General features: G+C 39.6%; 1 protein-coding gene across 1 annotated transcript in view; it reads left to right on the top strand.

Annotated features, from left to right (window-relative positions):
* The window catches only part of tenm4 (teneurin transmembrane protein 4), a 154,429-nt gene that overhangs the window by 75,085 nt on the left and 65,616 nt on the right, over positions 1-13,728 (top strand). The window contains 4 exon segments of the mRNA XM_039597960.1: positions 92-327; positions 5,931-6,095; positions 9,054-9,268; positions 10,386-10,596. Coding sequence (XP_039453894.1) covers positions 92-327; positions 5,931-6,095; positions 9,054-9,268; positions 10,386-10,596 — 827 coding nt within the window.

Here is a 13,728-nt window from a genome sequence, read left to right as displayed (position 1 = left end):
GGGCTGTACCTGGATAGACAATAACCTGCAACGTTATGGTAATGAGCACCAGTGTTTCTGTTAGAACTAACAAGCAGATGTATTTTCCCAGGCACTTCCTATTCAAACCAGGTGGAACATCACCAATGTATTGCACAACTTCACCAGGATACCCTTTGACCTCCAGCACAGTTTACTCGCCTCCTCCACGACCTTTGCCTCGAAACACCTTCTCTCGACCTGCCTTCAGCCTGAAGAAACCCTATAAGCACTGCAACTGGAAATGTGCTGCTCTCAGTGCCATCCTCATCTCAGTAACACTGCTGTTCCTGTTAGCCTACTTCATCGGTGAGTCACCTCTGACACTCTCATACGCCAAGACATATACCTCTGTCAATCACCTCCAAGCCCCGCCCCTCACTTGAATGCAGACATAGGATGAATACATACTTTATCATTTCCTTCTATCATCCATTTTAATGGTGTTGAATCTGTCCTCTGCACCTTATATAAGCATGGTTATATAGGGACTCACAGATTGACTCTTTGCCCACACAACTCGTCTGAAGAAACATTATCATTCATAGATTGGACTGACTGAATCTGCAGATAGGCAATCCAGTGTCTTGCTCTTGTGAATAGCCAGGATGTGAAATAAATTAATAAGACATCAGCCATCACACGAGAGAGGGCTGCACATTTAGAATATTCATCTTATTTCATTTAAGATTCCCTAAACAGCATTCTCAGGTCCCAGCTGGGTAAGGACTATCAGATAAGTTTTGCTATTAAATCATTTCTGCTCATTTTGACTGCTGTCCTCCCCTAAGGGATTGATATTCATATCCGGTCATACAGTTTTCATTTCTGTGATCTATACACACTAGAAGTGTTTACACAGCGTTTTAGTTGTAAATAATCACAAGAAGTGTCTGATAAAGACACAGAAATGAAAAGATAAGACATGAAAGTAAATGTGGGGGGTTCCTGTAAGCAATCTCTGTATCAATCAAGCAATCTCGGTTCAGCTTCAGACTGTCACAAAGCAATTTCCTGATGTTTAAAACAATCATTCCCAACAATTTAATAGGCCACATCTTGACATGTGGAGAATTTCTAGAGGAGAGCAAATGTTTTTAGAACTTAAAAACAGGTTAAACAAAGCCATAACAAAGCTAATGTCTTTGTTCTTACACAGAAGAAGTATTGGTAAAACTGTGGATAAATTAAATGCCAGTGGCAAACTTTTGGTACATTTAAGGTCACTAACAACATATTTGGAGTTCAGTCTAACTTAACCAAGCTGCAGGTTGACTGAGTTATTACTATAAAGTAGACTACGTTTGGGGTTCATGAACAAGACTGGAGTAAGGAGAAAAGATCATGTTTGAAACTAAGTGTCAGAGGTTCTGTATTACAGTGAGAAGTCATTTAAAATTTCTCAAAAAGGTTTGTTTGAATTGTGAATTTAAATATTGTTGTTGCCTTGATTAGCAGATATTTCCAACAGTGTGCTGATTGGAATGAAAAACAAGCAACAGCTTTTGTAATTAAGTAATGAAAGATCACTGTAACCCACAAATAAAAAAAGGAGTTGATACACATTTCCATTTAATTTATTTTTACCATATTATGTACATCTGGTTTACTGTGAAGTTCTGCTTAATATACAGATGGCTACACTGTTGAATTTAAGTCTCAAATAGAAAAAGGAATCATTCATTGTGAGGGATGGCAAGAACGCTGTTCATTTGCATGAAGTTGATGAAAAAAATCTTGATTGTTCTGCTTGGTGTCACAAGGGAGATAAATTTTATGAAGGTTATTTGTTGTAGATACGCATTAGGAAGTAACAATTACAAAAGCTATCATTAATTCTTCTCTTTAAGAACACACAAACTAAAATGTGATTATTAATTTTTGTTACCAGAACCATTTAAACTGAACCGTGCTGATGGAAAAAAAAACCCACACAAACTGATTGCTGCTCATATTATCTACATCTACTTATTTTAAATTGGTAGGCAATTTAATAGGACCAATTTTAGTTTGGTTTTCTTTTGGCATCACCGGTGTAATTTCGCTGTTAAAGTAGAGATACAATTTGTGTCTTCTGCTTGTGACCTGGCCAAAAGCCAAAGATCCCCATCAGTGTGATGGTGCTTAATCAGACTCTGTAATTATAGCCTGCAACGCTCAGGCCATCTCTCAATGCACCACAAGTAAACATGTTGGAGACCAAGCCTCACCCTAAGATCAGAATTTCAAATCAAGAACATGGGCCATATTTAATTAAAAGCTTGATGAGAAAATACATTTAATTCCAAGTGCAATTAATTATTGAGGTCTGTAATTGGGAACTCTGGGTGAGATGTCTAATGAACCCAGTTATGCCTCGTGGCAGATGTTTTGACATGTAGCACAGTTTTATTTTTCCACAGCTGTGTAAATTGGAACATTCTGAAGTACAAAAAGGTTGGGAGTTTAAGGTGCCACCATATTGTCTCAGTGGTTGCTTTCTCATTAGCACATTTTTATATATTTCCCAATTTAAGGTCATCAGTATCCTCTTGTGTTCCTTTCCATTCACCCTGGGTATCTAACCAAGGACAATTAGGCTGGGCCCCATCTATTTTTTTGACTTTACGGTCATCCAACCCAGTAAAAGGCTCTGTAGCCCTGGTCATACCTGTTTGTATGTCTTTCAATACCTCGCAATATCCTAGCAATCAATTACTTTTATGGTGAATTACTTTCCAAAAATATTTTTTCCTTCATTAAAACCCCTTTTTGATTTAATCCTAGAATACACAATATAGATTCAAAGTTCTATATTTATGTGTAATGATGAACACCTGTGCTACAGTAATATTTGAATATACTATTGTTTTTTTTCTTTATCCTATGAAGTATCACTTAGTCATTGCATATACAACTACATAATATGTGCTTTTGTTACAACAACAGACATTAGTTAAAACGCAGGTATAGAGAAACAGATTGTGTTTAAATTCAAAGAACAACAATTAGAAGTATCCATTTTACCACATAAACATGATTTATACAGAACATCAAAAAAAGCATCATTATGAATTTTTGCAGGTTTTAGCTCAGGGTCTTAGCTTTTTGGTAATTTCTTCTTTCCATCAGGCACTCAGATTGGATGGATGCTTTGATGTGATGTCTTTTTTCCATCCGAGCTGGCATTAATATTTTTTTTCTGTAAAAATCTGCACTGAACTAAGCAACACTGAAATCCCTATTTAGTCATAAATGTATTTGGTCAGTTCACCATTCACTGAAAACATAAGCATTGTAGCACACTATGCTGTAGGTATGAAACGAATCAATTTTTCATGTTTCGTTATTTTCTTTTTATTTATTTCTTTTTTTAATTAGTCCAGTATCACGACATGGATGAAAGATGAGTCAGATGCACTGACAATAAAGCATGGAGAGCGTGACCACAGTAAAAATCTTAAAGCAGTGATACATCAGGGTTCAAACTAATGCCTAAATGAGAAGATATATTTGGTATATTCCTTTGAGAGGTGAGGCATGTATAGTTTATTTAACACTCTGAAGTGGCTTCTAGGCTTTGTTTTATTTATTTGCTTCAGCGTTACACCTAAAAGTTGCAAGTTTTGTAATTAAAATGATCCCCAGCAGCCAACATGATCTTGCTCAAAGACCATAGAAAGGTGTAAATATGTTTAGGTAAGACATGAATCACCAAAGGCTGCTCCTGAACACGTAAAGATTGATTGGCCAGATGGCTGAAACATTTTTCAGTCCAGGGTATCTGAGATTGCAAACTACAGCGTGCTTCTTTGAAACACCACATGATACACAGCATTTTATGATTTTTGCCCAGTAGTATGAAAAAGGAGTTCTTCTCAGTATAGCATCCTTTGAACTGCGCGCTAATTGGAAAGTGCTATGATCAGAGGACAGAAGAGTTTATTTCTGTGGCAAATCACAGATAGCAATACGGTTTGACTTCCTCAGATTGGCTGAGAAGTCTTCTACTACAGTATCTCTGCCTCCTAATTGGCACATGGCGTGACTCAACTTCCTGATAAGTGATAAGTGAAAGGAGGGCACAACATGTGCTTAGGACAAAATGGACAGTCCTATAAAGCACAATACTGATGACAGGTCAGTGGCATCATTGGAATGTAGACACAGCGTGTCAGTGCCAGTGGCTATCATGTTAGAAGTACCTTGTTATTCCTACTACCTGTCTTCAGTTTGCAGCCAGTTGCAGCAGCCATATTACTATCATTGCACAGTGTTTGCAAAGTTTGAAAGGCAAGCAAAACAAAATTAGGAGGCCTCTCCTCTGGCTCGGGTCCAGTGCTCTGCATATCATAGATACCACAAAGGCGCTGAAGTAAATCTTTAAGGATGGGAGAGGGAGGCTCTTTAACCATTTTCCATTAGGGGCCTCAGGGACAGATGGGATGAAGAACGGGGCTCACAAAGACGTGATTACTAGGACACTTGGAACGACATTGTGCCTGGTGACTTTGTGATTGTTCAGCAACGTACACTGACTCTTTCCATTTTGCCAGTCAGTGTTGAGCTACAAATCAAAAAGAATGTCATTCTGGAACTTACAAAATGGCAAATAAAGCCATCTGTCTCTTCTATGGTTGCCTTCCACGGACACAGTCACTTCCACAAGCACTGGGCATGCACAGAACAGATGCTGGTATTGAAGATGAACTTTTATCATGTTAGGGAATGTTTGCATTGTGTTTTCCCTGATACCCACTCCATTGCTTGTTGTCTTTATTCACAAATCCATCCAAATATTTTAGTGAGCATTTGGTACTGTTTAACAAGTGTGCCGAATGAAATCATTAAGGACTCTTAAATACATCATGCGCATACAGTTCTAGATTTAATATAATGCCAGTTGCTTAATGATGCAAACCGAGGGATTTGTGTCTAAAACCCTTTTGTTTTTACTCTGATGAAGACACAGTCATGTTGAAGCATTGGTCTGTTGTGCTATTAAAGGCTGCTAATCAATTCTACCCTTCTAGTCCTTTGTTTTCTGAGGGTTTCTGACCGTGGCCTTGAACTGTACAGTTGTAGAGGACCCTTTTCAAATAATGTATTCTCCAGCTTTATTAATATTATTATTATTAATAATAACCCTGAAATGCTTATGGAGTCTGTGCTCTTATAAAGGGGAAACAGAAATGAAGAAAACAGCGTTGTGCTGTAAAACTGTCAGTTAATTTCTCTCTCATAATTTAATTGCATTATTATATCCTTGAGGAGCTTAAGAGAACCAGCTAAACAATAAAATGGCTATATCGAGTTTCTTGGCCTTTTCTGCTGACTGTTTACTTCCATATTGGCTTTTGCCTTGCTAAGCTTGCCTTGTCCATTCTTTTATTGGTGATCTGTCATGGTCGGCCCCTCCTCCGTCTGTCCTGCGCTCTAGTGCCATTGTTCCAAAGGACATTTCTTTTGTCGACCTTGTAGAATATCTGTGTGCTTCATTCAGTCTGTTCACATTGAAACACCCCTGGTGTCTCCCTGCTGATTTGTTTTTTTCTTTGTCCTAACCGTCCCCTAGTTTTGCAGGGGACTGTAACGGTAATGTGCTTGGAAAAAATGGTACTCCAATGTTGGTGTGGTGAGACAGATGTTGTCCCATGGGGTCAAGATAGCATTCATCTTGTGATCTTACTACTCAGCATTTTGCGAAAAAGCCTGTTAACCATTAAACCATCTATTGTTCCTTATTCTATGTACTTCCTCTTCCCATCTTACAGCTGACACCTTCATTAAATTGAGCAAAATGAAAAAGAAGCAAATAATAATAGTTCTGTGAGAACATTAAGGTTATACGTTTTCAGCTTAGATATAATCCAACTTTAAAATGGTTCTTAGGATGAATAAATTCTGACATTGTCTTATATTTCATATTTCAGCCATGCACCTTTTTGGATTAAACTGGCACCTGCAACCCATGCAGAGACAGATGTACCAGCTGTCAGAAGACAATATAAGTGGCCTAACTTTTCCTACAGACCTGAGCTTGCCACCACTAGGCAGCACAGGCTTGGAAATACATGACCGCAAAGGAAAAGATGACAGTAAGTACAGTTTTTATCAGAAAAACTTATTTTATTTAAAAACACGTACGTTTTTTCTGAATGGTACTTGCTATAAGTAAATAATCGTAAACGTAGCTCTTCTTGTTTTGATGATGAATTTTTGCACATTCATTTGTGAATTTGCAAGAAACAAGTTTTTCAAATCTCAAAGTTTTAAAGATGACATTTCAGAGCTCTTGTGAGTTTATTATTATTTTGTCATCCAGTTTCACATTTTGTTCACTTGTCTCCATGGCATGGAGAGATCTGCATTGTAATCCTGTGAAAGTTGTTGTAAGTGGGAAAGTGTTATTTGTTCCTGGAGGGAGAAAATGGAGCAGCTTAAGGGACTGAGTATCCAGGGGCTGGAGGGGGATTAGCCACTCTGTCCCCTTCAGAACGGATGTGAGCCTTTCATCTCCTAGCTCGGCCTGCCTTTCCTGGCAGCCAAAGAAAGCATGTGCTCACCCAACGGTACCAACTGCTCAACTCAAAAAAGTTTGCTCTGTTCCATTCCTGAACAAATGGGCCCAGATTTAACCATGTGATTTGCCACTGGCATACCACAATAGGTAGAAGATAGGGCTATTACCATATAAATGAATCCAGGAGTTGTCTTTTTCATTTACTGGGCAGCAGAAGTGTGTTTAGCTTGCCATCATGACTATAACAAAGCTCAGACTCTGCACAGCACCAATCGCTGATAGGAAATCAATAGCTATAGTTTTCTAAATAAGTTTCAGTTTGCTCTGCTATCACTGGAAACAATGCTGGGCTATCTAATGTTTCATCAAGGTGATTTGTACGATGTGGAAATTTGATATCGTTCTCCTTTCTGGTTCTCGTGTTTCCATCAGAGCATTATGCTGTAGCTTATCTTGCAGAAGAAAATAGCATTTATTTAACCATGAGGCCCATTATCACTTGTCCTGGGTTATGATTTATTTAAACAGCCTGATGAGTACAACCATTAATGTGCTGCATAAATACGCACACACGCCAACATGTGGAGAATGTGCCTGTGTGTTGCAGCATTATGCAAAGCCCAAATCTGGGAGACGGAGAGTGTGTCCTGTATACTCTGATACAACCAACTGCCACTGATTGACTTTTGAGAAGACTTCCATCTGGTGTGCCACGTGTAACCCTAAGTGTCCTAGGGGTAGTTTGTATGGATGCCTGTTTTAGTAGACTCCACAGCTGAAATTAGCTCATCTACATGTGCAAACAGATGTTGCCCTTTCCGCAGAGTCCAATAAGTTGTATTATGGAGCATATGGACAATTTTTAGCAGTAGATGCGCTAATACCTGAGTGGGTAGTAGCATTAGAAATCCCTCTCTTCTATAATTACAATTTTCACTTTATTACTCTTCCTTTTTACTATCAAAGTACTGATGCATTTCTGTTTTATCAAGTATTTTCAGTCCCATACCCCTGCAAACATATGTACTGTCTTTTATGTAATACAATGTAAAGCTGGGATTATGTGTAAAATGTAGGGCAGGGGTGCCCAATCCCAGTCCTCGAGAGCTACCGTCCTGCAGCTTTTAGATGCATCCTTGTTCCGACACACCTGAATCAAATGAATGGCTTGTTATCAGGCCTTTGCCAAACTTGATGGCACGCTGAAGAGGTAATCAAACCATTTGATTCAGCTGTGTTGGAGTAGGGATGCATCTAAAAGCTGCAGGATTGTAGCTCTCGAGGACTGGGATTGGGCACCCCTGATGGAGGGTCTTTGCCTTAAAATATAAAGCACCTTGAGGCAACTGTTGTTGGATTTGGTGCTATATATATAAAATTGAATTGAGTTAAAATATAAACACAGAATGCAATAACTGACTTATCACTGAAATTCAGTGCTTAATAGAAAATAGGACAAAGTGAAAAATACCAAATATTGTGGTTGATTGATACTAGAAACAAAAACACAGGGCACAGGGACATATTTGCAACTTTCTGGCATTACCTTCTCTGTTAATTGCACTTAAGTGCACAGCATTTACTATAGTTTTAAAGAAATATATATTTTTTCCATTAATAAGTGATTTTTAGCTACTTAAAAATTCAGGACGTCTTTATATTTTAGCACCCAAACTCTTCAATAAAGTGAAATAAGTCAGACCTTTCATGAAAAGGTCATTGTCTGGATGGGAGCATTTGTTGCTTCAAAACCTGCATTTATTGTTCAGCATTTATAGAGCCTTAGCTGTTTCATGTGTGCACGAATCCACTTCCATATCATCATGGATGCTGACTTTTTCGGAGTTTGAGCATTAATAATAAGCCAGATAGTTCTCTTCCTCTTTAGCACAAATATATATATAATACATTTGATAATGGTTTGATTATTTGATAATGTATATATAGTATTCTCTGGATTCTACTAATTGTTCAATAATCGATTAAACAGCTGATCATGAAATCCCCTATTTTATTTCCTTAATAGTTTGTCCTTTGCATTCAGTTTTTATGCTTCACAACTTTTGTTTTGTTGCCCTTGTTCCCAATTTTTTGAAACATGGTGATGGCACCAAACCAAAAAGCACTATCTCCGTTTATGACACAATTTTTTGTACTGAAATGAGTAATGCTATCTGCTGTCAAAATGTATTTTGTCGTGATCATGATCATCCTTTCTTTTTAACAAGAATATTTTTTCTATTTGCCATATCAGAAGACTCAAAACAGGAAAATTCAAAAAGTAACTGGATTTTTGTTTGAAGACTATATTTTCTTACTTTTGTGCTCTCCCCTGTAGTGGAATTGTGACTGAAATTGCTGGCAGTGGTCGGAGGGTTCATTCATTATATTTTTTCACTGGCTGTCAGCAGCATGATTGAATATCTGTGATATGGTCAGACTATCATGCTTCAGCAGACTGAGTCCCTCTGCCATCCACTTGGTGGATTAATGGTGTGATCTCTTTGACCGATTTACTTTGTGTGCAATGCAGGCAAATTGGACAGCTTGTTCCCAGATGACAGCTATATAGATATGGGAGAGATTGACGTGGGGCGTAAGGTCGCACAGCAGATTCCTCCTGGTATCTTCTGGAGATCCCAGGTCTTCATTGATCATCCCATGTACCTAAAGTTTAATGTGTCCCTAAGTAAAGATGCCTTAGTGGGGATCTATGGAAGGAGAGGTCTTCCTCCATCACACACACAGGTAGGCAATATTTACATGTCACTGATGCTGTTACAGTAGATGTATTCTGCTGCGCTTATTAATTGCATAACAGGTGAGTGCAGAATCTAAATGGTCGAAATATGTTTGAATGTTTTCAGTGTCAAATCGTGTTACTCAACGTTGTGTTTTGTTTGCAAAAGACAATGGTGTATTGTAAATGTGATGTTTTGTGAAACAATTTCCAATCATGGCTGCATTGTACAAGGATTCTGCTTCTTTTCCCATTCTTCTTCTGCCACAGAATATAAATTGGGATATTGTTTAAAAGAATTTATCTAGCCATGTAGGAACGTGTCATGAATGCAAACCAATTCCGAGTTTTCTCTATTGTATTAAAAATCGCTTTCTTGTTGCAGAAAGGATTTATGGAAAACTTCTTCAGGTTCAATACCATCTGAGAGTCGCACAAAAATATTGGACACAGGGGCGAAAAAAGGCAGATTTTCCGTCTGTATGTAGCGAATGAGACATGTCATGTTATTAATCATACCTTGCCACTTGCTTCACACAGTTGAGATTACTTCTGTAAATGTAAGTGCAGTTCAGCAAAATTGTTTATAGCATGAATTTTGTTTGCGCTAATGTCCAGTGATATTGATTTTTCAGTCAGCCAACAGAGTTGCCTGTTTCCTCTATTTATGCTTCGAAGAAAATCATCTAGAGTGGAGTTTTCGTAATGTGGCTGATTACACGTAGAGTGGCAGATGAGTCAAGATTCCCTTCCTTATGTAAATGAAAATGAAATGCCGTCTCATTGGTATTCATTGACTCAAAGCTGATGTGAAGCAAATCGGTGCAGATGTTATTTGGTAAACACTAACTTTACTTTAATTCCTCCAGCTTCCCTTTTTTCCACTGTAATAGTTTCAAACAAGGCTTTTATAAGATATGCGGACTCTGAAATTATCTCAACCCATCCAGCCACGATGTGCCAAGACTTAACTCAAGCTCCTCTAGAATGATGAGTTATTCATGCAGACCAAATGATGCTCCACTATAAAGAGGGCTGAAAGCACTCAAGTCTCATGTGTCACTCTAATGGTGTGTCTGCGGTCCATCCATCAGTCTTTCTCACTTTCTGTGTTTCTGTCTGCAGTTTGACTTCGTGGAGCTTTTGGATGGGCGGCGGCTCCTGGCTCAAGACATCCATGGTCTGGAGGGGCCTGTGGCTATGCAGCGAAGCCTAGTACCCATCACTACACATGACACAGGCTTTATCCAGTATATGGACTCAGGCATCTGGCACTTGGCCATCTACAACGATGGAAAAGAAACTGAAACTGTCTCCTTCCTCACCACTGCCATAGGTGGGTGCCCTGGGCATGACCTGCTGCTAAAACCTGTAATAGCAATCCGTAATCCCTATAATACCAACCAGGAGCGACTCTACCGCAAACAGCACAGGCTTGTGGGCCATGAGTCAGAAACACTGAGATTTTAAGAGCCAAGGAAAGTGCAGGTTAATCAAGGTGATGCTGAATATTACAAAATCAGGACATCAGTGCTATCCCACCATGCCCCTGAGTAGGGCATTGAGAGATCATAATATCCTCATTACCCTGAGTGTCTTCCAAGCGAATCAGGGGTCCAGCTTCTCAGAACCATTTGCATACAATTCAAAGTATGATTGTACCCTCCTGCTAGTGCCAGTTTTGATCACGATTTGCTCCAATTTCCATCTACTTTCCATATATCATTGTAGGAAAGATGTTTCCCTCCTCCGACTCTAACTGTGTGTGGCACGCGGCTGTGTTTCAGACATACGTCCTTCTTTGTGGAGGTGACTTCATTTTGTACGCTCCTCTTTGTTCTCCCTAAAGCACCTTTGATTAGCACTGCTGTATCAAGCAAGGTGTGAGAGGGCCTAAGGTGTCGACTTTCACGGGGATGGCAGCTGGGAGCTGTTCTCACATGCTCTTTAATTAAAAGCTCCTGGGCCAGAGTCCATCTGTGACAGGGGCTGTGCCAGGCAGCAGATCGATGAGAAGCTGTCCTCAACACCAAGTGGAGACAGGCAAGAGATGCACTATGCCCTCCCGCTGTGCCAACAACAGCTGTAATTCAATACTTAATATATGATATGACACAAAAAGGGGGAGTCAGGGCAGTATGTTTACTCTTGCTTATTTCTTCTCAACTGGGTGTGCATGAAGCCCTCCTGTGGTTTACATAAGAGAAAACATAACTAGGTAAGGTATTCTGGGGTGGGGTGTCTCTATTGAGTCGTATTGGAGCTGATCTGCTCACAGGAGCTCAGAGGGAGGCAGAGGGGCCCTTTTTAAAATGGGTCACCGGTTAAGTGCCCTTCAGCAGAAACTGAATCTTACCAACTGCCTCACTTGTATTGAGCCGTGGAGAAATGGAGTTGACCTTCAAATAGAACAGCCCAGGTATAGAAATATATGTGAACAATATCGAACAGACACACTCAGAAACACCAGCAGCATTGTTTAAAAGACACTAAAAGTTAAATTATTTCTGTGTTTCTGACAATGCTCATAGAAAAAAAGTATATATATAGATCTTTTTCCTTGCCATCAGTGTACTCTCTATGTGCAGCAAATGAAAGGTTTTCTTGGTGCACATAGCCATGCCATAATATATCTGGGGGGATGGAGCGTCCGTGTCTTTAATCTGGGTTGCTCCTCATTACTTGGCTGTGACTCCATGGCAATGTGAAATGTGTCCCACTGAATGTTTTGTATCACAACCCTCTGGAGCATGAAGCCATTTGTCCCTGCTGCCTGGTGCCAGAAATGCTTCAGCCTAGGCACGGCTTCCTATACAGGGAAGCAAAGCAAAGGGAAGCAAAAACCCAGCACCACTGTCTTACTCTATATCCTGTTTAACTCTCCAGCAGAAGTTCTTTCTGTACACAACCACCCATCATTCAAAGGTATTGAGCAACCTTAGAGAGCATGGCAAGTCGCTGATTAAACTTGCCTACTGCGCACTACTCTGTCCTCACCGACTGGAGACCCACACAATAGTTAGCTCCCCTGATATGAAGGGTAATGAATTTCAATGAAGTTCTGCTTGAATCCATGATTTATGCGCTGGCCTATGTTGAGTGTGTGGCTAAGAGATATTCAGGGCCTCCTTTCCATGCTCTCAGAGGAATCAGCCAATAGACATGGGCAATGTGCAGTCTACTAAACTGCAGCATTCAGAACAGGAGCACTCCAGTTCATGATTACTTAATTAAATGTGTATGAGTCACGATGTTGCTCACCTAACAAATATCTCTGATATAGATAAGATAACCTCTGTTATTGATGCTGGTATTCAAATATCAGGATATTGCGTTTGAATATCTCAAAGCCTTTCTTTATGAAAAATAATGGGCTATGATTGTAACCTATGTGAATCTATTTTATAAAGTGCAAATCTGGAATGTAATTGTAAATCTAGGTGGAAATTTTAATAGCTCGCATCATATTCCTTTTCCCTAACCTTCAATCACTGCCCTACCTACACTGCTGGTCTCTGTAGCTTTGAGCAAAAAAGTCCAAGCCTGCTGCTATAGTTAGATGTTCTTGTTGGAAGCCATCAAAACCCCACCAAAGTGCTGATTGCCTCAACCATGCCAGAGGATAGTTTCTCCTGCATCCCTTCACTAACCCAAAATGGCAAAGGCAAGCCTGCAGCACATTAGATATCCGCAGCATTTCTCTGCTCGCTGCCTACTCCTCCTCCTTTTTGCTGTATCTCTGGTCTGCCTGTATCTCTTTCTCCCTCCTCTCTTTGTCTTTTTTTTTCTCGGTCTTGCATTGCATCCTCAGTGATGATTGACTCTCCAGAGTAAAGGGAAGCTGAATCCATGGCTCACATTTCTAGCCATTTGTGGAGCACAAGAGATTCTTTGTTCTGTAAGTTTTGCCTCAGAGTTTCTGCTGCCTGAAGGCAATGGACAAGATTGAATATTTTTCAGCACCATTTCAGGCTTAATTCAGTGAGCATTGTGCTTCAGATTCCTGCTGCTGTCTGCAGAGATCAGTGGTCAGTCTTATTTCTAATAAAAGCAAGTGCCGGGACATGGTTCTGTAGTACAAATAACAGTTTTGCCAATTAATTTGATTTAGTTAGAGGGATTGCTAGAGGAACGCTTGGAAAGAGTGTGCGTGCTTTGCTGATTGTTTGCATCAAAGTGCCTCAGTTTAAAACCATACAGTTAATTGCAATGGCCACATCCAAACACTGCATGCAAAATGTAAATGACACTGTAATTTATAAGAAAAACTTACAGTGTAAAACTGAGATCACAGAATAACTCACGATGCCGTCAGATTTACCAGTCACAGCAGATAAATGCGGGTTCCAGAGTTGCAGACACTGTGCCATAAAAGAGTTAATTAGGCAGCTAGTACATTTGGTACTTAAGAGGCTTTAATTCCTTTGTAACTTTTCGTGGAAGCCTGAATAATCAGAACTTGTACCCT

This window comes from Oreochromis aureus, linkage group 14 (genome assembly GCF_013358895.1).
Source record: "Oreochromis aureus strain Israel breed Guangdong linkage group 14, ZZ_aureus, whole genome shotgun sequence".
Classification (NCBI taxonomy): domain Eukaryota; kingdom Metazoa; phylum Chordata; class Actinopteri; order Cichliformes; family Cichlidae; genus Oreochromis; species Oreochromis aureus.
Note: the sequence above shows the minus strand (reverse complement) of the source record. Positions and strands in the feature narration are given on the sequence as shown.